A 26,932-nucleotide genomic window follows, 5' to 3' on the forward strand; every position below is an offset into this window, starting at 1 on the left:
TTCATAGTTTAGCATAAAACAAGAGAATCTTCAAAGAAATACCGTTAAATGTTAGCGGCTCGCTTTTGCTTTCGTGGCTTTAATTATAATTGGAAACTTTGATGTTGCGTGTACAGGCTCAGCCGAGCGTGAATCCGAAATCGTGCGCGGTTGTACATTTTTCATTTTTCTCCTTTCGGCGCGACAATTGGATCCGCAGCAGAATTTTTACGAAGAATCCTGTGCCGTTGGGAAAATGTATTATTCGACTGGGAAACTGACTGCAGAAACGGCTCGTATGCCGTATAAAGGCGCCGTACATTCGAGGGATTTCCCAGGTATATACTGTTATGCGATATCCGCCGAAATTGGGTATGTACGTACGATCGCCTCTCATTTCCCGTATACGCAGTCTCCCAGACTGACTGGCAGGCGTCGTTTTTGCAAATGCAAACCAAACGCTGCATATAATATAAGCGCGAGGAGGTGCAGGGAAAGTGGCCGGCTATTATAGCGCTGGGTATATAAGGCTCAGCCTAGAAAACCAAGCGGTTCAGTCAGTGGTTAAAGCCACGTGAAAACACACGCGAACTCAAGAATGAACATTAAGGTAAGTGATCTCGATTGTGTGTGGATTATATATATATATATATATATATATGTATGTGGAGAGAAAGAGAAAGAGCTATGAGCAATAAGGGAAAATTGTGTTCATCACAGATCACCGTAGCAGTAGCCCTAGTGGCATTGACCTGCACAGCAGTGAGATGCAGCGAAGAGGCCGCGCAAGAGTCATCCGAGTCAGAGTCGAAGCAGGATTCATCGGCGAAGGCCGCGGAAACCACCGAGAAGAAGACGGAGAAGCGAGGATTGTACCACAGCTACGGGGACCTGGGTAGCAGCTACGGGGGTGGATACGGGGGTGGATACGGGGGTGGATATGGAGGAGGAGGTCTGGAGAGCCACGGGGGGGAGGAACATCACCACGAGCACATTAAGACCGTGACCGTGGTGAAGAAGGTCCCGGTACCCTACGAAGTTACGAAGCACGTGCCTTATCTAGTGGAGAAGCACGTGCCCTACGAGGTGAAGGTCGGCGTGCCTCAACCGTACACTGTGGAGAAGCACGTGCCTTACCCGGTGAAGGTGTTCGTTAAGGTACCGGTGCACGTGCCTCAGCCTTACACCGTTGAGAAGAAAGTGCCCTACGAGGTCAAAGTGCCCGTGGACAAGCCCTACGAGGTCAAGGTCTTCGTTCCTCAGCCCTACACTGTGGAGAAGCACGTTCCGGTGCCCGTGAAGGTTCCGGTACCACAGCCCTACACAGTCGAGAAGCACGTGCCCTATCCGGTAAAAGTGAAGATACCGGTACCACAGCCATATCCGGTGGAGAAGCCCGTGCCCTACGAGGTCAAAGTCCCAGTGGACAAGCCCTACACAGTGCACGTACCCAAACCTTACCCGGTACCAGTAGACAAACCCTATCCCGTGCCCGTGGAGAAGCCGGTACCCTACGAGGTGAAGGTGCCCGTGGAAAAACCATATCCGGTCCCCGTGGAGAAGCCTTATCCGGTACCGGTGAAAGTGCTCGTGCCTCAGCCGTACACAGTCCACAAGCACGTTCCCTATCCCGTGGAGAAACCCGTGCCCTATCCCGTCAAGGTGTACGTTGACAAACCGTACGTCGTCGAGAAAGAGGTACCGGTACCGGTTGAGAAAGAGGTACCAGTGCCAGTAAAGGTACCGGTACCGGTACCGGTGCACGTTAAACACGAGGAGCAACACGAGTACGGTGGTGGTGGTGGTGGTGGAGGCTATGGAGCCGTCGAATACTCCGGTGGATACGAGCATTCGTCCTTCTCCGACGGTGGACACGGTTTCTCCGGTTATCATGGCTGAAGCGGTTTATCCCATTCCTCCTTCAAAACATCTCCACTCCATTCACTCGCGTGCTCGGCTCATTTTCGCACCGAGAGAATCAATTTCCAAATATGCTCGTCTCTATCCTCACCTCCCAACATAGATCTCACTCGTCATATATATAGATATATATGTACCATATCTATATGATCCCTTTTTAATTTCTCTCTCTCTCTCTCTTTAAGATAAAAGTAATCATTCGGTAAACATACCATATAGGAACGAGCAACTATGAAATTCTTGTTTTGCAATTCTTTCTTTCTCTTTCTTTTCTATTTTTTCACTTGGTCGAGAGGATAGCTGCGCGCTCATTCTATTTATTGTTCGGAATAAATTGCTGTGGTTACGCGCGGTAACTATGTATATCGAGCGAAATCTATCTTCATTACAGAGATTACTGTCTCGCTTCAACAATTCACCTTTCCTTTTTCTCCTCTGCGAAATGGCTCGGGCATAGATCAGCGCCGAGTGGCGTCTACAACAGTTTTCATCTCCAAAGATAAGGGCTGATCAGGTATGTACATGCCAGACATTTTTGTACAGACCCGAACGAAGCTGGCAGTACGCATCGCTGTGAAACATGGCGCAACGAAAATCTTGTACCTAAATAAGTTATCATGTACGAAAGTCGACGAATTTTTGTATCAAAGACTATAAATAAATACTCATCTCTATTACAACCAAATTTTTTCTCTTTACAAAATACCTTTTCTATATATATATTTATATTATTACCATACCTAGAGAAGGAGGAAGAAGAAGATTATACCAGTTAATTTTTGCAACTTCTTTGAAATAGAAAAAAAAGAAGAAAACACGTGAGATTCAAACTCTCGTCAAGCTTCGAATTCCGTCGATATATTTCCGCATATATAACGAATCGTCCATCTTTGTTTTTGCTCGACGGAGAGTGGACTGCCGAAGACAACCATTTTTTCTGTCGAATTTCACGTATGAAAAATGAAGAGAAGGCGTTGCTTTCTCGCGCGCATTAATCTGCGGGGAATCTTGCGATACTTTCTCCCGCGGAGTTTCTGCGTTTCGAACCACATTTTTCGCAGCGTTCTCTTCTTCGGAAAAAAAATCTCGTGCGTGAAGCAGGAAGTCAATCGTCGATCGAGAGTGATTCGCGGATTCCTGCATCTGGTTCCGCTCGCTATAAGGAGAGAGGAGATATCGGGCGGGGTTTCCGGTTCCGGAAGTGCGTCGAATACCGGCGGAGGTGCGGAAGGTAATTCGTCACGGTCCAATGGAACTTCCAGGAAGACTTTCGATCAGAAGCGAATCTTAATCGTTATGGCCACGGAGCCGTGCCGCGGTAATTATAACAGCTGGCCGGGGATCGAACTCCGAAAGCTCTTGTGTACTTTCTCCGTTGCCCTCCGCAGTCAATATGGACGCGCACGGCCCGGCGCGAACCATAATATAAACATAGCTATAACTATATGTATATACAACAACCTCGCAGAGCGTTACCGGTTATTCAACAGTCTGGAAATTTCGAGACTCGCGGTCACGGCAGATTTATTCCAGATCCAAACGCTATACTCCCCCCCCCCCCCCTCTCTCTAATTCCCGGCTCGATCAGCTGATCCCCCCCTCACGGCGAGTCGTTCGACTCGATGGAATTCGAGCAAACGATCGATTTCTTTGGAAAAGGATCAACGCGAGATTCGATCGGTGTGTTTTTATCGGAGGATTTCTGAAAGTCAATATGGCGCTGGGAAAGTTGCGCAAGCCGATAGTTCCAGGCTGTCGCTATATTACATCTTACAATGTTTACTAAATTGCGAGAATCGTCGCAAATTGCCTCCCTTTCAAAACTGTCGGGCACGCGGCTAAAATGCCCGAGTTACGTAAAGCTTTTGCCTTACGTTCGCAGAATGTGGAATGAGAATCTCATTAGTCGGTTAACGTAATCAAATGGCGGAGGCACACCGATTGTCCCGATGAGTAATATCAAGTCCGAACGTGTTGCAAGAGGAGCAACAAGTTTCGCTTCCTCGTTATTACCGAGGCACGGATAGAAAACCGGAAGCCTTAAAGATACTAACGTAGGAAGGCAGTTGTGATATTTATGTATAAGGAGCTATAATTCACGCACGGTAGAATCGTCGCGATTTTTTTCCACTTTCTCGAAAGCAGTCGCTCAACAGCCTCTCCGGCGAGATGACCAAAACACGACGCCGTGGGGAGCGCGTGCTGCTTAACCGGTACAGTTCTCGATGCTGATGTACGTCAGCATCTTCGACTCCTCAGCCTTCTCTTGGCTATTCACTGTGTAATTTCATTTAGCGCCGCGTCACGAAGAAAGTTGCGCTTGTTTTTACGCAAATTATTCGCCAGACTGCACTGAGAAAAAGCTCCGCTCCATGTCCGATCAACAACAGTTCCTACACTTATATATATATATATATATATATATATACACACACACACATGTGTATATCGATTCGTTTCGTCTGACTTTTTCAATCTCTTGCTAATTGGAACGTTTTCCTTGACAAACCAGCAATAACCCTTCTACTTATGCATGCATATATATCAGAAAATGTAACTTGGTAATCCAGGTGTTTTTGCGTGTTAAGAGCGTAACTATAGGTTTAAAAACTTAATTTTAATTTTTAAAAAATAAAGACGATTATAATCGATCAAGTTTTTATTATTTGTTTTTTAAATCTGGAAAATATCATCCGATTTTGCATTTGTTTTTGCGTAAACATTGGAAGTGGATCTATGCAACAATGATTTTTCCCATAAAATTAGTTCAAAATTAGACCTTATATTTTTACTCAGGTTTATAGTGCAAGCATAAGAAGCAAATTATCCAATTATCGCGTTTCGCGAAGGAATCAATGATTGCAATGGGATTCGATCGAGGAGTCCAGTTGAAGGCATCGTTCGCAAGGGTATTGCATAGTCTCTCAAGCTGATCCAAGTGAAAGTACATAAACAGCGATGATGGTCCGCTGACTATGATGTGGTATCATTGCTGTACGAACGTTTGCTGAAACTAACAACTATCCATAAATATAGATCCATAGATTAGCATCTAACCGACTATATTAATTAATTAACTTCTAGCGTATTTTAATGTTTGAAACTTACCGATCGATAATCTCCACAATTACAGGGAATAAATTAAATTATCACTCTTTTGAAAGCATAAATAAAGCATTGCATAAATATTTAATAAAATAACAAAAATAATAATAATGACGTTTATCAGCAAGGTTATTTATCAAGACTACAGCAGGGACTCTTTTGTGGAGGAATTTAAAAATTTTGTGAGAATCATCAGAGGGATATCACGTTACGTTGGATCTTCTTAGTTGTTGAATCGTATCGCCGTAGATGATACCATACCTCGCGTATACTACTACACTTACTACGCATGGTAGGAATTGGTTTGTTTGCCCTATAGAGGACGGAGAAGCCTCTTATCCATCGTTGCGGGTGTGTCGGGCGCAACTGTGAAGCGAAGGCAATTATCGTAGCAAAACTTGAACGTTCCTGTGATGCGAGCAAGAGAGGGAGAGAGAGAGAAGGAGAGAGAGCGAGCAGCGAGTGTTTGGCGCCTGATACGACGGGTCAGGTCCCTTGGGATTCTCAGGGACTCAAACGGGACTATCCCGCCTCTCATTGCAGTTAATTACAGAGTCCTTCTCGGTCCTCATCCCACCTCTCCTCCTGTTAGCCTCAGCTAGGAAACACTTCTCTCCTTGAACTCGTGTCGCCAAAACTCCGCAGCAACGCCGCGTCCTGGCTACAACTCCTTATTATTCAAAAATCGATCACACCCCGCTCAACGTTCCGTATATCCTTATCACGACTAATATATGCGGAAGGACGTTAAGTTATGACGATATTTAAAATGTAACAAGGAATATTCTTGTCGGAACTGATATCTTGTCGGCTGCGGGGCGGCCATCTTGAATTTTCTCATTTAAAAGAGAAAAACTCGTATATACCTTTTATTTTTTTGTATACACATAGCTTTGATTACGCTTCGGTTCGAGTGGTTTTTTAATTAAAAGCGTGATAATGGAGGAAGAAAGCGGCGAGGATGGTACGGTCATAGAGATGAGTTTGCGTTGAATGCGCGTATCCGAAATCAATAATTAATTTTGACGGGTTGCCTGGGACGTCGAAAGCTGCTGGCCTGCGAAAATAACTGCAGGATGACGTTCGGCACTGCGATGCTCCGATAAAACGTCCCTTTTTATCCCGTTCTCTCGGCTGCCAGATTATTGGATATTATTCCATTTCAAGCGTTCAATCCCGCTACGATTCGCTCGCTTGGATTCCCACGGGGGAATCCCCTTACTCTCGTTGATTGTGGGAGGAGCTTAAAATATACACCTATACTATATATATCCTATAGAATTACGTATACACGTTTGTAAGTGTATATATCTGTGTATATTTTAAACAGGAATTGACTGGATCGCTTCACCAACCGCTCACCACATTTTGCCAGTCAAAAGTTGCGTTCATGCATCCATAACTTTTTCAGTCGAATCCAATACCTACCTTAAATTATTCAAAAATAAACTTTTCTATTTTGTTTTTATAGGATTTATTATTGTTGCTTTAATGTTTATTTTATCTTCGTTATACTTTCATAAGCTTTTCCATATTAATCGTTATTACTCTTTACGGTGATATTTTGATTTTGAACATTTGTTTTTGAATTTGCGTCTCGATAATGCTTTTGTAGATTTCATGAGTGTTGTACAATTACTGCTAGTAGTTTGAAGAAAACTGCGTGATCTTTATTCGCGGTTTTTTTTAAATTCCCATTGTTATCTACGGTAGGAAGTGGCAAGTTAAAATTTCAACTAGAGGTAATATTATCACCTACCTTACCACCGGAGGTTTTTTTCCCACGGTACCTATTGAGTTTCGCGGTGGGTAGGAGAATGACCTTTAAAGGATAAAATGTCCTAACGATAAAATGACCTAAAAACGCTAACTTCACGTTGGTTAAAAGCCGGTATTGCAGATTACCGACCGGATCGTCCGAATTTCCTAAATTTGAGTAGCTGGCAACGCTGGACTGTCAAACGTCAGTAAATAGAGACAGAGGTTATGCACAGTAGGGAAAAATTCTGGATCTGTCAGATAAGTATTTTAAATGAATAAATGAAAATGAATGAATTACTTTGTGGGTATTTCTTACATTTTACAGAAGAGCTACGAGAGGAAACATTTAAAATATTATGATGTCATGGAAGATGAGGAGGTATTCATAGAATTTGCTAAGCAACATATTTTGAAATATTTAAGAGCCGAACCACAATAGGATTATTTGTTATCCACACTGACAGTCTTTGGATAAACGAGAGAGAGAAGGTTATGCTACTCGAATAATGTTAGGATATTAATACTGTGCCTGGATTGCATATTGCTGCCAAAGAGTTTTTGGTTTAGCAGCCTTCGTGTTGAATAATGCCTATAAAGAAGGCATGTTTTCAAGAGGTCTATTATATAGGGGAGATCGTTTTTCTCGTGTAATTTTGGTAGTGAGTATAAACTTAAAACTTTTCAATCTGGAACAAGCTTATGCAGAATTAATGCAAATTACTTGTATAGTTATTTGAGCAAATAAATTCTTTTTAGAAGCTCTATCAAACATATACCTTTTGCTTGGATATAATGTTATATGTTTTTTGTAGATTTGTTGAGAAGAAAAGATGTGAGATTACCTTTCGAACAGTCTTTGGAAACTGCAGAAGCTACCTGACAAATATGTTTGCAATCTCACTGAGGTAAAAGAATGAGATATCTTGGTGAATTTTGTAAAATACAATTCTATAGAAATGTCCCAGTTACTTTTGATAAGAAGAAAGACCAATTAATTTTATTGAAACAATCTGTGTGTGTGTGCTATAATATTTATTACTTTTCTTAGATACAATGATGAAATAAATTTCTGATTGCCTGGCCTCTATTGTGGAGAACCTGATTCAGAAATAACTACTACTAGACTCGAGGAATCGAATATAAACCTTACTAGAAGAAATTGGAATATTAATGTAAACCATTGCATGCTGTGCATTTCTCTCAAATAGAAATTATTCATTCTATCATGATAAATACTTCATAATTTTAACTGAACTTTGTTAAATGACTGTTTCAATTTTTCATATTATTCTGTAGATTTCACAATTTACCTGATGGAAGAAAAATATGATTAGAGGAATTCTAAACTACTAATAGAAGCATTATAAATTTCCAGTGCTATTATTACACGAATTTTCTGAAATAGCTGCCTATAATTGGGGATATACAGAGTGTCCACATTTTAAATGTTGAAAAATCAGGAATTTTTGGTTCGAAAGTAATGACTTAAAAAGACCCTCGATTAAAAAATACATTTTGTGCATTAAGTGGAACTTAGAAGAGTGTTTGCAGATTAAATTTAAAAAACGCATGTTCCAATATTTATAATTGCGGTGTGGCAAATTTATGGTCAGATATATAAGAACCTTTGTGTCTTTTACCTTCATATATATCTGACCATAAATTTGCCACACCGCAATTATAAATATTGGAACATGCGTTTTTTAAATTTAATCTGCAAACACTCTTCTAAGTTCCACTTAATGCACAAAATGTATTTTTTAATCGAGGGTCTTTTTAAGTCATTACTTTCGAACCAAAAATTCCTGATTTTTCAACATTTAAAATGTGGACACTCTGTATATCCCCAATTATAGGCAGCTATTTCAGAAAATTCGTGTAATAATAGCACTGGAAATTTATAATGCTTCTATTAGTAGTTTAGAATTCCTCTAATCATATTTTTCTTCCATCAGGTAAATTGTGAAATCTACAGAATAATATGAAAAATTGAAACAGTCATTTAACAAAGTTTAGTTAAAATTATGAAGTATTTATCATGATAGAATGAATAATTTCTATTTGAGAGAAATGCACAGCATGCAATGGTTTACATTAATATTCCAATTTCTTCTAGTAAGGTTTATATTCGATTCCTCGAGTCTAGTAGTAGTTATTTCTGAATCAGGTTCTCCACAATAGAGGCCAGGCAATCAGAAATTTATTTCATCATTGTATCTAAGAAAAGTAATAAATATTATAGCACACACACACAGATTGTTTCAATAAAATTAATTGGTCTTTCTTCTTATCAAAAGTAACTGGGACATTTCTATAGAATTGTATTTTACAAAATTCACCAAGATATCTCATTCTTTTACCTCAGTGAGATTGCAAACATATTTGTCAGGTAGCTTCTGCAGTTTCCAAAGACTGTTCGAAAGGTAATCTCACATCTTTTCTTCTCAACAAATCTACAAAAAACATATAACATTATATCCAAGCAAAAGGTATATGTTTGATAGAGCTTCTAAAAAGAATTTATTTGCTCAAATAACTATACAAGTAATTTGCATTAATTCTGCATAAGCTTGTTCCAGATTGAAAAGTTTTAAGTTTATACTCACTACCAAAATTACACGAGAAAAACGATCTCCCCTATATAATAGACCTCTTGAAAACATGCCTTCTTTATAGGCATTATTCAACACGAAGACTGCTAAAGCAAAAACTGTTTGGTAGCAATATGCAATCCAGGCACAGTATTAATATCCTAACATTATTCGAGCATCATAACCTTCTCTCTCTCGTTTATCCAAAGACTGTCAGTGTGGATAACAAATAATCCTATTGTGGTTCGGCTCTTAAATATTTCAAAATATGTTGTTTAGCAAATTCTATGAATACCTCCTCATCTTCCATGACATCATAATATTTTAAATGTTTCCTCTCGTAGCTCTTCTGTAAAATGTAAGAAATACCCACAAAGTAATTCATTCATTTTCATTTATTCATTTAAAATACTTATCTGACAGATCCAGAATTTTTCTCTACTGTGCATAACCTCTGACTCTATTTACTGACGTTTGACAGTCCAGCGTTGCCAGCTACTCAAATTTAGGAAATTCGGACGATTCGGTCGGTAATCTGCAATACCGGCTTTTAACCAATGTGAAGCTGGCGTTTTTAGGTCATTTTATCGTTAGGACATCTTTAGGTCATTCTCCTACCCACCGCACGCTTGAGAATTTTCACATCGTTGTTGATTTAACCGGGTTTTAATTTTTTTAAAGAAACTAACGTATTTTATAAAGTTTTCTCTTCTGACCATAGGCAGTTTTATATTTTTAATACTAATATGACGAAAGGTAAGTATTTCTTTTTTTAATTGGTATAAACGATTTTCAGTTTTTCTAGGTTATGTTTCAGCCGCGTTGTATAAACGATGCAAAAAGGTTATTTTTCGATGTTTTTAATTTTTAGACGAGAGTATTGGTATAGAAAAGCAGCCAACGGAATCTAATGACACAGATAAGAAAGCCTCATTAGAAGCAGGGCCTGATCCTACAGCCCCGATAACTCGGAAGGGAATTCTAACATCATTTTTGACTGGGAAGCCTATGGAAATACCGGAAGAAGACATTGTAATTAAACTCCACAACGATATTCATTAGTAATTTATTTGTTTTATTGAAAATTTCAAATAATCATTCTTTTCCAGCTTGGAAAGTGCCGGTTTGTGTCTGAATTTGAAAAATTAAATCGTATTGGAGAAGGTACTTATGGGATTGTATACCGAGCAAGAGACACTAAAAATGACAAAGTTGTAGCTTTGAAAAAAGTACGAATGGAGCATGAAAAAGATGGACTACCAGTCAGTGGGCTTAGAGAAATTTCAGTTTTACTATCTTGCCGACATGAAAATATCGTGCATTTAAAAGAAGTTGTAGTAGGCAGGAGTTTAGAGAGCATATTTTTAGCAATGGAATATTGTGAGCAGGATTTAGCTAGCTTATTGGATAATATGCAAACTCCATTTTCTGAAAGTCAGGTCAAATGCATTATGCTTCAAGTACTAAGAGGGCTTCGTTATTTACACCATAATTTCGTTGTTCATAGAGATTTAAAAGTATCTAATCTCTTAATGACTGATAAAGGCTGTGTAAAAATTGCTGACTTTGGATTAGCCAGATGGTTTGGATTACCTTTAAAACCAATGACACCTAGTGTCGTAACTTTATGGTATAGAGCCCCAGAATTATTATTACAAGCAAAAACACAAACCACTTCTGTTGACATGTGGGCAGCAGGCTGTATTTTAGGTAAAAGATCAATAATGCAGCATGTTATGTTATACTCATAAGATAAAGCAATGATTATACTTTTATAGGAGAACTACTGGGACATAGGCCACTTTTGCCAGGAAGATCAGAAATCCAGCAGCTAGAATTAATTGTAGACCTCCTCGGTACTCCAAGTGAGGCTATCTGGCCAGAATTTAATTCCCTTCCAGCCTTACAAAATTTCACATTGAAGCAACAACCATACAACAATTTAAAGCAAAGATTTCCATGGTTAAGTGCTGCTGGTTTAAGGCTGCTCAACTTTTTATTCATGTATGATCCAAAAAAGAGAGCCACTGCAGAAGAATGCTTGCAGAGTAGTTATTTCAAGGAAGCACCTTCGCGTATGTAGATAAATTTTTTCTCATAATGAGCATAACTCTTTTTTCAATGTTTTAATGATATTTTTTTGTAGCTTGTGATCCTAAACTGATGCCTACATTCCCCCAGCATAGAAATATGAAAAAAGTAAACCAAACCAAGGAAATTCGTGAACCCGAAGTAGCAGCTCCTGATCAAACTAATAACCTTCCTGCTATCTCAGATCTTGTAAGTTTAGATTCCTTTTAAGTATATATTGCCACATTTTTAATTTACACTGTATGATTTATTTAGCTTTCCGACTTTTTTCATTGATTTGTTTTAAAATTGCGTAAAAATTCGGATTGGCAAGCAAAATTTCAGAAATAAGTTTCGTCAGCTTTTTTAAATAAAGTGCACGTGTTTTATTTGGTTAAGTTATGTTTAACTGATTTCACGAGCTGTAAACATTGTTTATTGCTAAACAGCACGATTTTCTTTTCTAGCTGGGATCTCTAGTCAAAAAGATGCGTGCGGACTGATCAGAGGTTTCAGAACCACAAACATTTTCAGCGATTAACCCTTCTCCGACGCAATCCCAAATTTCGTGCTTAGACTTTAAAAGAGAAGATAATGTATAGTAGTTACATTTATGGATATAGGTTTATAAGTTTTAATAATGAGAGGCATGCCCAAGGATTACAAAAGAAATACCATCATTAATTTTCTACACGCGTTACACAATTTAATATGCATCGCTATCTTAACGCTGTCGCAGCGAATAATGTTTACGAAGAATGTCATTGATTCAGTTCATAAAATATTTCAATAACGTCCCTCGTGTATAAGGTTGGATAAATGCATTTTCAGTATTGATATAGCTATTATATATTAATAAATCACATTTGACCATGGACAATTCTGTCTATTCAATTATTATAAAGATGATGCTTAGTTAGGCTTTGATTTTTCAGAGTTTTATCATTAGAAATTCATTACGTTATAAGATTTTGGAGGATGATGATAGGAACGACGACCAATGCTGATTGAAAAATTTCTAGTGAGATTTTTCTCAAAGAATTCTCGAGGCTTATTAAATAAAATTTGCTAATATAATTTAAATATGAGATTTATTTGTAGGCCTTAATTCTAAGATATAAATACATTGCTTATTTCCTAAACTTTTTTAGCAGTCAAGCCCTCATAACGCTTTTTATATTCGCCTTGTGGGTCGTATTTTGCTACTAGCCGATCCCAGTCTCGAGGTCTCTTACTTCGAAGGTGATTAATTACTTTCTCCGCCGTTTGTTTTTGTTTTTCGTTACATTTCGAGCAGCCACTCTGGAGAGCATCAGGCAGCGTTTCTAGAAATGAAATCAATTAAATTAAAAATCACTTAATATATATTTGGTCTAGGGTAAAGTTTTTATTAATTACTTAAATTAAGGAAAATTTAATACAAAAATCTACTTTGCGTTAAAACATTCTTTTGTTATTTTTCTAATGAACGTTCCATTGGAGTTTTGGGCGATTTAATGGAAAGTGTTAGTATAACTGTAAAAAGAGAACTATTTGACTAAAGAGTGGTTGGGACGCGAGAAAGTTAAAGTCACTTCTTATGCAATCAAGAGAGTGTGTTGAACTCTGTTGCAATCACCAGCAGATGCATATACGAGCTTCTCAAATGAAGAAATTGTGCTAAATTGCATAATCTTCATAATTACTCCAAGCTCAACAAATGAATGTCTAAATAATGTCCCAGTTTGCCAGGTGAAATAACAAGAGCATCCTCGATTCAAGTTGTTGATTATTATTGATGAATAAAGGTGTGCTTACTTTTTAATTCTCGCCCCTCGGCAGTGCAGGAGCCTTCATCCAACATGCATTTAATATAGTTTGTTAAGACTCGTCCATTCTGCAGGATGTTATCAACGTTAACATCATCGTACTTGCTAGGATACTTTTCCGCTGCCAGTGTCACTGCCACGATAGCCAGGAAAATTATCATCACCTTCATAATGACTCTTATTTTTTTTTAATTATAAATAAAAAAACAAATTCGTTTTAACAGAGTAACGTTGACTGAAAGTAACTACGGATATACTTTTTTTAATGTTGCACGACAGAAGGTACGCGTTAAAATGACATCGAGGCGAGTTTGTCCTTTTATATTAGTCGAGGGAGCTGGGGGGGTCTCGACTTTTACGGGTGTCTGACTGGATACACGAAAAATACTCGGAATCCAGTAACCCGGAATTGTATCTTTATTTAAACAAGCTTTTCAATATATTGGACCGCCGTTATCTTGCGTCATCATTTTGTAACAGATCAATGGAAGGTTTTCTTCTGATAATTCCAATTTTCGTTTGCCATGAGATACGAGATTCTTTCTTGATTCTGGCATCGTTAGAATCGCTTAGTAATTGATATGTGAGGTGCATCAGGACTTTGACCTACTTTGTCTTACACTGTAGGAGAGTAGAAACTCTTCGTGAAAAACCTTATCAAAAATTACCTTGGATGTTCCTCTCGATCAAACCTGCTCGAATGTTATTTTTAAAATGTTTTGAGTGATAAATGTTACTCACGAGAAAATTCAGTAATTTCACTGAGAACATTAATAATCAGTTTTACATTTTTTTGATTTAATTGATGTAATCTTGAGACGATCATTACGCAACGGTCACTACTACTATTATAGTAAATAACGCAGAAAAATCTACACGGACTATTAATTACATGAAAATGAATTCCATGAATCAGTATAATTTGATTGCTGCAGAGATTAAGCTTGGCAATATTAGTATTTACAAGATTAATCAAAATCTCGCAAGCCTCTCTAACGATGTATGAGTGAAAGTGATTTCAGTTCTCCCAGCAAGAAAGTATAAGAATTTTTGGCGAGAATATTCGACATTTGATAGAAAAATTTCAAAATACGAAAGAATATAAATTAGAGAGGGGATTCTTACACAAGTAAAAGAGATATTATCTGACTCAAATAATTTATATTTTCTGTAAATACAATCATTTTTAGAGTTTATGAATTGTTGTCAAAACAATATATAAATTACATAAACTGCGGAAATTTTAATATCATCGTCTTGTTTTTCAGAGAATTTTCTTCGTCAATAATATTATGTTAAATAAATAGTTATTTTTTTTTCAATAATAACGACGAGGATTGGTATACATTTCTACTATTTGATTCCATTCGATGGGATGTTGACGCTGCATGAATTCAACTAATTTACGTGCATTTCTTGCCTGTCTTTGGGTGCAACGACGACAATCATTGTTCAATACTTCCGGCAGGAGTCCTGTAATTAATTCATTAAAGCCCGCGTAATTAAATATATAAAACAGCTGTTTATTTTTACTAGAAATGAATTTTTTTTATGTTATGAAATAAAAGGTCTTTATGAGACCTTTAATCAATTGTAATAAACCGTACGTTCTCTTTGTCAATTTATTTAATAATAATTTTATGATAGTAACTTTGCTAATGAAGACTGAACTTTCGCAGTTTATACTATGCTTTAATAACTTCAGTTTGTTTCTCTCACCTCTGATTTGCCTGCCAATTGCGTCACAGTGTCCTTGCTGGAGGACACATCTAATTTCCTTGGACACTAAGCGCTGGTCCATCAGTAAACCAGAAACATCCTGGGATTGGCAAAAGCCTGCCAGGCCGATAACGAGTAAAGCCACGAAAATCTTCACCTGCATGTCGATAATTTTAAAATTCTACTTTAACCTTGTAGCTTTGTGTGCCTACGAAGGACTGTGACTCGTATTGTTCCTCACCGTCCTTTTATACTTGATATACTTGTCAGTTAGTTATTATTGTAGCGTGTAAACACAAGTACGAAACGAACTTATTTAAATGATGATTTAATGCGACGGTTCCCTTTGGAAAGTGAATTCCTAAATTGTTTCAGGTGCTGCTAATATTGGTTTCAGTAATTTTACTAATCACTTTAATAACGGTATAGAAGCGCCTGGATATTATACTTAACATGTTGCCCTATACTAAAATACTTTAAAACATATTACGAAAATCAATTAACTTTTAGGAGCGTAAATGTAACGTATAAGGAGAATTAAAAGTAATAAACGGAAAATATATTAAAAATTATTTTTTTATTTTTGATTTATATAAAAATTCTTTTACCGAAGAAATCCAATAATTGGTCGTTTTGGACCAAGTTCTCTTTCCTTTTTCAATGCATTCATTAATCCTAAATTCAATTGTTTTCCTACTGCACTACCCATCTATTGAATCAATTAATTATGTTAATATTAGTAAGATCTTGTGTTCTTATACAGGCAATCTTATAAAATATCACTTACCTCGAATACTTTTTCTAAAGTAGATGGTTGTAAACTAGAGCTACCAACTTTAATTACCGATGTAACTTTGCCATTTGGCATAACTGACATGACGATACTAGCTGAACTACACATTTCCTCTTCTGTTGTTGGATCAACCACAAGATTATCTCCAATCTAGAAAATGTTGTGATATAGTCAAAAGTTTCTGTAATTCCTTTAGTAATTTTACTAATGATACCTACTTTACAAACAGTCACAATAGCTGGGAAATTAGTGTCATGAAGAGTTATGTTGTCATAAGGATCATCAGACAATTGAATATCTGCTTCACCACCATCTAATGTGGCTGCTGTTATTCTAGGAATCTCTGTACTGTAAAGACCACCTTTCACAGCTGCTCCAATAACATCATACAAATTACCACCACATTCTAAAATCTGAAATACATTTGAGAAATGAGTCCACCTGTGTCTCTTATGATAATTTCAACAAAGGTATCTACTTACTAATACATCAATATACATTTTCCAACATTTTTTATGTGATATTATGCTTAATGACTTTAAATCAAATGCATAAGGGGATTGATAAGCTGATACAAGAATATTACTTATCTCTGTCGCCAGATCATCTCCACCTTTTCCTTCAAATTGAGGAGTAGCATTAGCAGAGCTAAAATATATTACAAGAACTTTTTATAAATGGTTAGTTTAACGTTAAACCTACTGACAAATGTATTACATGTGTGTATTTACATTTAAAAAGGTTAATTTGAATGCTCAATGGTAGGTATATTGTTAAGTAGAAAATCGTTAAATAATTTTTTATTAAATTACCAATCAACAAAAAACTCTAATTTTCCTTCGTGAGGTCTCTCTGGTATTGGTGTATCAATCTCTAATTTGACGCTCACCAATACATCAGTATTTCCCATGCGTATCCTTGCAGAACCATTAGCTTGTGGTAATATTTTTGTTTCTATCTCCATTGATCTATACTCACAGCGTCGCCTGCCATCATTTCTAAAGTCAGCCTAAAATTTATAAAAATTATGTTGTAAGACATTTATAAAATAAATTGTAATATTTAATCCTTATACTTTACTCACATCTAAACCATGAAGAATAAATGTTTTTTCTGCTAAACTCAAGGGAATTTTCGCCATTTTAACATGTATCTATTTACATTTACTAAAAAGAGACATTTATCACATGATTAATGTAATAATAATTAAGTTTAAATTGAGATCTTCTCTGGTTATGTTTATAATTTAAAAACTCACGTGTGATACAGTGTTAACCTATAACTTGTTTATTTTGGTTTGTTGGGTTTGGTTAATCATAAGTAAGGGCTCCGCTAAGCAAAAGCTGTTTACAGAACGCTGCAGAACGCGCCGTGTATAATTTCAGTTTTTTGTCACGATGTTTGCCATGAGTGTCATGACAGACAAAGTGTAATTGCTTTTTGACAAAGGAAGTAAAGAGAGATGATAGATTTGACATGCATTCTGAAGGGCCGTTTTTAAATTCTTTATTAGAGGTGTTTAAAATCTGCCTATATATAGTTGAGTAAAATTTAGTTGCATGCAATTACAGCTAGTGATGCCGCAGTCCGCTAAATAATTTTCAAAATTTACTGAAATGGACCAATCATGACACGTATTTTACTAAGCAGCGCTTAATTTATTAAGCGCTGGGTCGAGTTGCTGATGCCCGCTGAACTCCGCTGAAGGTAGTCAGCGTAAGTAGTGCAAACAGACAACCAGTATGTGTGATGATGATTGTGATGTAAGATTATAAAAAATCTTTGATTACCAAAAGGTTAGTTGCTCAAAATATTAACAGCATTTAACATTAATTTATAAGTATAGATAATTTCTCTGTATGTATGAATTATGTTCAAGAAAAAAATACGTTCCACTTAAAAAATAGCAATTATAATCAGAAATGAAGGTTATTTTATGAGTTAAGTAATCGCAATTTATCATATAATTTAATTGTTTATATGATTATCTTTGTAGGAGTAGTTTTGTTAAATATTCAACTATGGGGGCAGATTCTTCAAAAGAGCTTACAACTAAGCAGGATGGCCCAAAATGGGTATCATCATCTAGTGGAGGTGTCGAACCAAGAGGCATTGAGGGTCGTGTGGCCCACCAAAGAGAAAGATCCTTTTATATGACAGATTTAGATCGTGCTTGGCGTAAGAAATGGCTGCAAGACCAAATATTGGATCCTGATGAGCCAAAAGTACCAGAAAATTATTATAAATTAAGGTACAACATAATTAGAAGGTTTTACAAATATCCAATGAACCAGTTTGAGACAGCATTAAGTAAAGTTATGGTAAGTCTTACATAAAAGTAGTATAAAGGCTTTGAGAAGATTATTTTTATTTTAAAAATATTTGTAGTCTGCTGATGCAGCAAAAGGAGTACGATATTGCACTTCTTCAGCCATTGGTACAATTTTCGCTGCATATGCTATTCTATACTATTATAAATATAATAAAAGGGTAATTATACTATTATTTTCTTAATTAAGATTTATTAATATGGCTTAATATTTTTTAACTGAAATCCAATTATCTGATATTTACAGACTTGGGACAATAATGGAGTTGGTTGGGCTATAACGATCTCACCTACAAGAATGTTTCCTGATGATCCGAATTATCCAAATGTGAAACCTGTAAAGCAATATGCTACATTTGGTTTTGAAAATTCTCCTATATAAATATGAAGCTTTTGTTTTACGTAGTTGTAAATATTAAATTAATAAATTATATGTTAAAAAATGAGCTCGACAGTAATATTATTAATAGAAATACATACCTACAGTAATATTTAAAAAAACATGGAATGCACTCGGAATTTCAAAATACTTTTGTTTGTAGATATATTATTTATTTATTTAACCACTTTTGCGTAGTTTTACTTTTTTTCGTTCATATACTTCATCTTTCTTAATAGACAATTACAAGTAATTCCTATTAACTAGAGGTGCATAGGTAGATAATTCATAGGTATTTCACAGTATTGACTCTATATTCTATTTTAGATGACTAAAGACTTTATCTACAAATATATTATTTTTATTTTTTATATATATGTATATTAGGGTGGCCATAAAAAAAGAAATTTTTTTCCGGTGCTTTTATTTTGTTAAGAATGATGCAAAAATAGGAACCGAATTTTATTAGATTTTTTTGAAGCCGTTAAATGGTGCCGATATCGTTTTTAAAGTTAAAAATCCGATGTTCTTCCACTTCTTCGAGGTTAGATGTAAACCAAAATTCCAATAAGCTTTTAATTTGTCAAAAATTATAAAAAAAAAGAGATCCTCGAATTTATAGAATTTTTAAAGCCGTTAAAATGTGCCAATATCGATTTTAAAATTAAAAATTTAGATTTATTGAAAACGATTTAACGAAATTATAAATTAATATTGTGTTTTGAAAAGTCCTTTAGTTAAATTACAAGAAAATGTAATAAAAAAAACATTAATCCAGCACAATATTAATTTATAATTTTGTTAAATCGTTTTCAATAAATCTAAATTTTTAATTTTAAAAACGATATCGGCACTATGTAACGGCTTCAAAAAAATCTAAAAAAATTTGATTCCTATTTTTTCATCATTCTTAACAAAATAAAAGCACCGGAAAAAATTTTCTTTTTTTATTGCCACCCTAATGTATATATAGTATATATATATAGTATATACGGAGTCCGCGCCACTTAAAAGACCTAAGAAAACGTATATCCCTGTAACCATAAGAAATGTTAAAGTTTTGCATAGGACCTTTCCGAAAAATTTTATTATTTGCATTCAAATAGGTCTTATGCAACATTATTATATCTTTAATAGTTCTACTTTAATAGATAAATCTAAATGTTTCCTTACGTGCATGCTTTGCGCCGTTTTAAGTGGTGAACCTTACATATGCTGAATGCAAATAGTAAAAAGTTTCAAAAAGGTTCGATGCAAAAATTTAATAACTGTTATTGTTACAGGGAGACATACATCTTTATGTATCTATGCTCTGGGGCTTTTTAAGTGACGGACCCTGTATATACATCTTTTTATTTATATATTTATATACTGGAGCGTCCAAGCAACTAGCCACCGGTTGTGCGCTAAACATTTATCGCATAAACGCTTTTTGCAAATGAATCTGTGGACTTAAAGACAGAAAGGAAAAATCCAGTTTAAAACTATAAGATAAAAGAGAAAAAAGAAAGCGCGTATAAAGATACAATTTTCTATTAATGATAACCCTTCAATTTTGTCCAATTTAAAACTTTAACGTTTTATAGTTTGAGAATTATTCTTGTGAATTGCAAAATTTACTTTGGTGAAAACAATAAGTCACTGAGAGAATACGCTACAAAATTCATCACAATATTTTGATATAAAATAAAGGGTTAAAGGGACAAAATTGGTAATACTCTAAGTAATGAGCGAGGAGAACTCGAATAAAATAAGTGCTTTTCAATGCGACAAATGCTACGCGCGCACTCGATGGCTATGATTTTTCTTAGACGCTCCCATATGTATACTTTATAATAACATCATTGTTTTTTTTACGCTAGAATCTCATTCCGTATGGGAATCATTAGATCATTCTTCTATCCGAAGTTAAAAGAAACCACTCGTTTCTGCAAGTGAATGCAATCTTGTTTTTTTTTTAATCTTTCTTATAAGAGGAGCTTTGGTAAAGTTTCGATTACAGACAAGTTAAAAGTATAGAATCTTCGCTTGATTTGACACATGAGATTTGAGGTTTTCGAGCAGAACTGGCGCTTAGCTCGCAATTCACAGCCTAGTGGTGATTTAATTTCGGGATGCTGCGCGTTTTGAACGAGCAACATTAAATGCCATATCTTGCGATCGCGCATCCACTGCACCGCCAAGCTCGCAGCTGTTTGTTATATATTACATTAATTTAATAGAACTTTCTCTTCTTTGTCTCTAATTTTTTTTCCTACACTGTTGGCCCAGACCAAGCGCAGCTTCCCTCTCTCATTCCCCTATGAAAAACACGATAATCTGATGAATTTTTATCTATCTATGTTTTTTTATATACAATATAGCAACTTATCTGCGGAATAGTGTCCTCGCAATAAATCTCTCATACCCAACATCCGTGGCATAAACTATCTCTAGTCAATGCCTATTAAATATTATATATATATAATATATATATAATATATATGTAATCACTAATCAGTAACATAGTCAAAATAATAAAGTAGATAATCGCAACATCGTAGACATTAGATGGTAATAAGTTTAAAAATCTATCGATTATTTCCTAATGCCAGCTCCGTATGAAATATATATGGTTGTGTGACGATGCAGCACAGTGTGAACGTTATTCGAGTCACGTATATTGCTTATATTTTTTCTTGTTTCTTCATCTCGCGTTATGTTCTCTCTCTTTTTTCCGCATCAAGGTTCGAGCTGGTCGATTATAAGTACTACGTTGGTGTTAAAAAGTTGTATAACAAAAGGTAAAAAAAAAATGGGTAAAACATCTTCGCTAATTGCAAGTCGCGTGTAAATAGTTCGTCGTGCTTAAAAGTATAGCGTGAAATCCTCTTTCCCCCCTTCTCTCCACCGTGCCATCTTTTCTATCCTACTTAATCCAGCTTTCCTTCGCACTCGTTATTCTTTCATTAATGTACAATGACGAGGAGGTAGATGAATGATAAAGACAGGTTCAGCTCGAAAAAGGTACTCGAATGCGACAGAATATCTCGTTTACGTAAAAGGATCTCGCTGCGGAAATAGATATAGAGGGGACATTGGGGAGCAATCGTCCCTGCAACGGACAAAGTGTTCCCCGAAACGATCCTTAAACTATCGTCGTGCAAGAGAAATCTTGCTTTAAGTATCCCTATGAAGGACCATGATCAGTCACGAAAAGTTCTTATAATTAATACACTTTCATGTCATATTTTAATGCTGCATAGTTCAACGTGTGCTTATCTATTTACTATTGCCGATAGAGAGAGAGAGAGTATGTGTTTGTATATTATATATAATACGTTTGTGTGTGTGTGTGTGGGTGTGTTTGCATACGCGCGTGAGCATGCATTTTGAAACTATCCTCAAAATTCGGGGGGTCCCAATTTTCCTCACCAATCACAACGATTCATCTGGAAAGTTTGCAGTAACGTTATTAATGTGATTATAGTGTATCTTTGTGTTTTTTTATTTCTTGGACACCGATTAAAGTAGTAATATACGCACAGATAAGATTAGACTTTCCTCTACGAGATTCTGTAATCATAGAATTATCATTCTTCCCATGTACAAACTATTATTTATTATTATTGTTGTTATTATTATTTTTTGTATCATTAGATAGTACCTAGCTAAAATGATGAAGCGTCAAAACATTGTCGTGTCAGATTTCACGCGTACGCAGTAATATGCCTTAATTATATAATAATTATAGTTTTATATAATCGCAGTATAGAAATCTCTTAGGTATATATAATGCAATTATATATAATATGTATATGTATGTATATATGTCGATCGAGTTACAAAGTGTGCCGGAATGGGAATGAAAATTTTAGCGTCAAACGATTCTGCACGGTCTCCTTTTATATCCAATTCCGAAACAAATTGTAATAATTGTAGCAATAAGATTCGATGAAAGCCGATGAGAGTTTGTAAAAGGCTTTAGACATATATTCTCTTCCTTCAAGACGCGTCAATATTGTACGATGTAACACTTGGTGTCATCAATTCGCAGTTAAGACTTGGTTTACGGACCAGTATAGGCCATGGACAGTAAAAAAACGCGAGCAAATTATTACATACTTTTTACTTTTCCCTTTCATCCCTCCCCCACCCCCCTTTTTATTTCATTTGAATTTCACCCACTCGCGAAAGTCAGTCAGAGGAATTCGCTAGAGACTCAGTCCCGAAAATCGTTTTGAGCTCTCAGATTTTGCTCCTATATCAAATACAGAGTGTATATCATTATCATCATAATGATAATAATAATAATGATTATAATTGTAATAATAAATCGGTGTACTCTAGCGGACTTTAATCTAGACTACTACTATAGTTCACCTAAAAGCGGTACAGGATCATCAGTACTAATTCTAGAGATCTAAACGACGAAGCATGTAGAAAAATGAGCCTCTCGCGTCTTTGGTTAAACGCGAAGCATTTAGAAAGTATTCTGGCAGTGGTTTCGTAGATGCTTCGACCTTAGCCGCAGACCAAAATTTTGATTTCAGCTTCCTTCTTTCCTCCCGACGAGATTGCCAGGGACCAGAATTTATACCAAAAGTTTGTTTGCTTGTGTGCCTATGTAAGAGACGAAAGGCGCTGTCCGGTACTATAAGTATACGAGTGTATATTGACACAGTGAGAGAGTGAGTGAGTTTTCTCCTGAATTTGGCGAGATCCCCGATCGACGCATTCGGCCAGTCCACTATATACAATTCGAGGAGCTCGAGTAGGTTCAACGGAAGAGGCCCGAACAGGGGCCCAAAGGTATGATCCACGGACCATGAGAAAATGCGTTGAATTTAATTTCTCTATAGGTGAAATGTTGCTCGACCCAATTTTCTATAGTATACTCGTTGCAATAGCTATAATATCGTACAGGATTCTCTCGAAATTCAATCAAAGTAAATTTATCCTTTGGCATGTCACTTTTGGCTTTAAATCGTTGCTGGCCTCATTCCCAAGGTAAGCAAACCTCCTAATGGACTACGCATCACGCAGGTTTCTGGGATTCTATCTTACATCGGACTCTCCGCTAACTTTCATCAAATCACTTGGTAAAATTGTGTTAGCTAATTCCCCCCACCACTCGAATCCCTGTCATCCTGAATTTTATAACGCGTAACGCAATTGATCGCGCAGAAAATGGCACAAAAGTAGCGTGTTCTTGAAAGTGAAGCCGTGCAGATCCTGAAGAAGTAAGGTAGATCTTCCGTGCTTCTCGGAAACGTCCTTGACTTCAAGCTTTCTCAGTTCAGTTCATGAGTAGATCGTGATTACCTCGCGTCCTCCTCCCTTCACCATTAATACCCTTTCCAATCCCTCGGTAAGCACCTCCAAGTACTCCATATCTGTGTATTGGTTTTCGTTAAGGAGCACTGCGATCGATTGGAAAGAATTCTTAAAAATTTCAAAAGGATACAGTTTGACTCGCGTTCCAGCTTCGTCTCTCGCGGGGGTCCTGGCAGGTTCAATATGACCAGCTGAGCGTCATGACTCTTATTGACAATCACCTGATTCAGTTTGACCGATGTGTTCATTCGTCTCACGACTCCTTCGTCTCTGTAAATTAATATTATTAGAAAATCCAAAAAATTTGAAAGGGAGATGGGAAGAGAGAGAGAGAGAGAGAATGAGAATGGGGAGGGAGGTAAAAAATTATTTAATTTTATTATGTTGAACGCACGGAGTGATCGCTGGCAGTTTCTTAGCTTGGGCACTCGGAGACTTGTTATCCGGTGGATCATCATTTTTCTCCGTAGTCTCCTTATCAGTAATCTCCTTGCTTTCCTCTTTTTTCTCCTCTTTTTCTTCCTCCTTGGCATCTCCAGAACTCTCGGATTTCTTCTTCTGCTCGTCGTCTTTAATGAGCTTTTCCTCCGCCTCGTCTCCCGCGCTCGGAGTCTCGCTTCCTGGCTCCTCGAATCTAACCTTGGTTGCGACCTTCACGTCGACGTTGTGATGATGATCCACGATCGCTTGTACCTGGTTCACAAATAATCCCTTTAGTTTACGAGCGTACTGACAGCGAAATCTTCTTCTTCAGCAGCAGCAGCAAAGAACAATTCAAGTCATATACGACCAGAAATATTAGCCGAAAGCATTAGGTCTGTCTAATTGAATAAAAAAAAAAATAAAATAAAAAAAGAATTCACATCTATAAAAGCATTCGAACGGAAGCTTCATGATGAACGTGCTAGTCAAGCCGAAACGGGGTGGAGTGGGAGTTCCACATTTAGTGAGAGAAATGAGATAATCGGTGAATATATCGAAACGAATATATATATATATATATATATACTATGTATATATGTATACATATTAATTTGTGAGGCATGAGAATGACGATGAAGTTTTGCTTTAATCGATTTGCAATGAGGTTACGATGGATGAGTATTACGACATGTTCATGAATGATTTTCGGATGCACATTGAAAGAACAATATGGGTATTGAACAATCAATTTTGAGAAGACATGGAACTCCGGGGTGATCTGACAAACCAGAGGTAATTTTTCTTCGCCAGGTACCTCGTTGAAGTCCGCCAATGTTTGTCCCTTATCCTTGACAAGCACGAAAAAACAGACACAAGACCAATCAGTAATCACCCAGGAAAAACTGTAGCTTACATTATTAATCTCAGACAGCGGTTAAGAATTTTGTCAACAAGTTTTTCCTTTTTCTATTATTATTTACAGCCAATTTTTGCAGAATATCAATAGAAGGGACTATTCGGGAGTGATCGGTACTAGAGCTTACCACGCCCAGGCTTTCCCTCTGGTTCAGTCGCAGCTCTCGAAGTATTTGGTTTCTCTGTTCCATTATGAGTGTACGTTCATACGTGTAAGCTGAAATATCCTTGTCCATCTTAAAACAGATAAATAAAACTTTAATATTTTAATAGAATTAAGGCGAATTATTGTAGGATATCTGCTAACCATTTCTACAACTTCGACTTCAGCTTCGATTCTCAAGTCGTAGAGGAATTTCTTCAGATCCTTCTTCATCTGAATAGAGTTGTCCTCCATCTGTGCCACGGTGAAAATCCTCATCTTGCAGTTCTTCCAGGTCCTGTGTTGCTTCAGCAAGAACGGTAGGAGCATGAGGAGCCCACCGTCGTGAACGATCCACCACACGTCAATATTGCCAACGACCTTCTCGGTGGAGTCGGGGAAGAAGTTGATGCCCTTGGGTACTAGAAGAGCCATTCTTGCAGCAGTCACGCTTCTCACCGTCTGCAAGAACACTCTCCAACTCCTTTCGTCCTGCGACTGTCTCCAACCATATGGCCAGCCCAGGATCACAGTGTTCGGTTTCATCCCACCCAATCCGGTGGTCTGTATTAGACAGCTCAATCCATCAGCGATATTTCTCGTGACCAGAACATCCACAAAGCCCTTGACTTTCTCTTCTGTAATGGTCTTCCGGAGATTTCTCTTGGCTGCCAGAGCTTCCCCTGAATTCTGAGCATAATCTCCACTGATGCAGCTTACAGATATCGTCAAACCCTTGCCTGCTTTAAGCTGACTGGCAAAAGCAAACTGTTTTCTATATTTCGGTACCAGATCGTCCGTTAGCTTGGCCAGGATGAGAATCTGAGGACGCCAGTTTTTGGTATGCGGTGGACCCTCTTCGAGTCTCAGGAGAGAGTATCTAGGAAGAATATAAAGATAAGTCATTGACTATTAAAGAAGAATATATTTAATAAATTACCTTGCTGCAGAAAGAGCGAGACCACTGATTCCATCTCCCCATTCTTTTTCAGCACCCCTGTACTCGATGTACTTGTAGATGAGACCAGCCATTCCCATGGCCAAGAGAGCGTAATACCAACTAGTCATGAACATAATGGCAATGCACAAGGATAGTCCCAAGACGGAGAGGCTCCAGTGGTAATATTTGAATCTGGGCCTCCAGTTGGGTGTTCTGAGAAGGGTTTGGACGGCACAGGCCAGATTGACAAATCCATAGCACATAAGGAAGAACATGGAGAGTAGCGGGGCCAGATAGTCGACATTGCCTAATAAAATACCACATTGGCAGATGATCAGAGTTAAGAGCAAGGCTCTCCTAGGTTCTCCGGAAGCTGAACTAGCAGCGAAAGGAGAGAGGAAGGGGATGATGCTATCCTTGGCTATAGCCTGGAGTAACCTTGGAGCTCCTGTCAAAGACTGTAGGCCAGCTCCTAGGGTCGAAAGGAAGGATCCTACCAGAATCACCCACTGATTTGGCCAAGCTATATTGGCCACCACCAGTTTACCACCGATACTCTGACCAAATTTATCACGCAGCAGAAGGTTATCCACGGTACCTGCGAATAGCATTACACTAGAGAGGTAAACTGTGGAGGTTGTCAGGATAGCACAAATTGTTCCTATCGGTATCGACTTCTGGGCATCCGCAAGGTCACCTGATCTATTCGATCCGGCCATGATTCCTGAAATAATTCAAATCA

General features: G+C 37.1%; 7 protein-coding genes and 1 long non-coding RNA gene across 13 annotated transcripts in view; 4 read left to right on the forward strand and 4 right to left on the reverse strand.

The window, feature by feature from the left end:
- Positions 1–561: 561 nt before the first annotated feature.
- LOC136776763 (valine-rich protein-like) lies at positions 562–2,443 on the forward strand. Its single transcript, XM_066732589.1, has 2 exons — positions 562–589; positions 700–2,443. Exons 1-2 carry the CDS (start codon positions 578–580, stop codon positions 1,876–1,878), a joined length of 1,191 nt encoding a protein of 396 aa, XP_066588686.1. The 5' UTR covers positions 562–577; the 3' UTR covers positions 1,879–2,443.
- A 7,644-nt stretch (positions 2,444–10,087) lies between these two features.
- On the forward strand, positions 10,088–12,298 carry Cdc10 (cyclin-dependent kinase 10). The gene is made up of 6 exons (XM_066734644.1): positions 10,088–10,112; positions 10,228–10,388; positions 10,466–11,066; positions 11,135–11,431; positions 11,503–11,636; positions 11,894–12,298. Exons 1-6 carry the CDS (start codon positions 10,103–10,105, stop codon positions 11,927–11,929), a joined length of 1,239 nt encoding a protein of 412 aa, XP_066590741.1. The 5' UTR covers positions 10,088–10,102; the 3' UTR covers positions 11,930–12,298.
- A 203-nt stretch (positions 12,299–12,501) lies between these two features.
- Phk-3 (Pherokine 3) lies at positions 12,502–13,961 on the reverse strand. Its single transcript, XM_066734669.1, has 2 exons — positions 13,224–13,961; positions 12,502–12,751 (listed from the first exon to the last, which is right to left on the reverse strand). The coding sequence occupies exons 1-2, from the start codon at positions 13,402–13,404 to the stop codon at positions 12,564–12,566; spliced, it is 369 nt and encodes a 122-aa protein (XP_066590766.1). The 5' UTR covers positions 13,405–13,961; the 3' UTR covers positions 12,502–12,563.
- Positions 13,962–14,375: 414 nt separating this feature from the next.
- On the reverse strand, positions 14,376–15,264 carry LOC136778060 (ejaculatory bulb-specific protein 3-like). Its single transcript, XM_066734675.1, has 2 exons — positions 14,954–15,264; positions 14,376–14,707 (listed from the first exon to the last, which is right to left on the reverse strand). Exons 1-2 carry the CDS (start codon positions 15,114–15,116, stop codon positions 14,553–14,555), a joined length of 318 nt encoding a protein of 105 aa, XP_066590772.1. The 5' UTR covers positions 15,117–15,264; the 3' UTR covers positions 14,376–14,552.
- LOC136778081 (uncharacterized) lies at positions 15,147–15,525 on the forward strand. The gene is made up of 2 exons (XR_010823366.1): positions 15,147–15,252; positions 15,329–15,525. It is a non-coding gene; the product is annotated as an uncharacterized lncRNA (long non-coding RNA).
- Positions 15,506–17,232, reverse strand: Rrp42 (exosome complex component Rrp42). Its single transcript, XM_066734653.1, has 7 exons — positions 17,005–17,232; positions 16,831–16,912; positions 16,559–16,755; positions 16,229–16,394; positions 15,965–16,159; positions 15,741–15,896; positions 15,506–15,662 (listed from the first exon to the last, which is right to left on the reverse strand). Exons 2-7 carry the CDS (start codon positions 16,885–16,887, stop codon positions 15,558–15,560), a joined length of 876 nt encoding a protein of 291 aa, XP_066590750.1. The 5' UTR covers positions 16,888–16,912; positions 17,005–17,232; the 3' UTR covers positions 15,506–15,557.
- A 167-nt stretch (positions 17,233–17,399) lies between these two features.
- ND-B17 (NADH dehydrogenase (ubiquinone) B17 subunit) lies at positions 17,400–18,521 on the forward strand. Its single transcript, XM_066734663.1, has 4 exons — positions 17,400–17,542; positions 17,743–18,067; positions 18,135–18,236; positions 18,323–18,521. Exons 2-4 carry the CDS (start codon positions 17,768–17,770, stop codon positions 18,455–18,457), a joined length of 537 nt encoding a protein of 178 aa, XP_066590760.1. The 5' UTR covers positions 17,400–17,542; positions 17,743–17,767; the 3' UTR covers positions 18,458–18,521.
- Positions 18,522–18,581: 60 nt separating this feature from the next.
- kcc (solute carrier family 12 member kcc) overlaps positions 18,582–26,932 on the reverse strand; it is a 63,649-nt gene continuing 55,298 nt past the window's right edge. For 5 of the 6 annotated variants that reach the window (XM_066734598.1, XM_066734633.1, XM_066734629.1 and 2 more), the window contains 7 exons: positions 26,191–26,914; positions 25,416–26,130; positions 25,237–25,344; positions 24,981–25,040; positions 24,165–24,463; positions 23,901–24,040; positions 18,582–23,829 (listed from right to left, as the gene is read on the reverse strand). In XM_066734598.1, coding sequence (XP_066590695.1) covers positions 23,738–23,829; positions 23,901–24,040; positions 24,165–24,463; positions 24,981–25,040; positions 25,237–25,344; positions 25,416–26,130; positions 26,191–26,914 — 2,138 coding nt within the window. In that variant the 3' untranslated portion in view covers positions 18,582–23,737. The remainder of the gene's footprint in view (positions 23,830–23,900; positions 24,041–24,164; positions 24,464–24,980; positions 25,041–25,236; positions 25,345–25,415; positions 26,131–26,190; positions 26,915–26,932) is intronic. The other variant, XM_066734606.1, reaches the window with a different exon arrangement.

Source organism: Prorops nasuta, unplaced genomic scaffold, assembly GCF_024137725.1.
Source record: "Prorops nasuta isolate Cenicafe-Biocafe unplaced genomic scaffold, Cenicafe_Pnas_1.2 PNAS00002, whole genome shotgun sequence".
Lineage (NCBI taxonomy): Eukaryota > Metazoa > Arthropoda > Insecta > Hymenoptera > Bethylidae > Prorops > Prorops nasuta.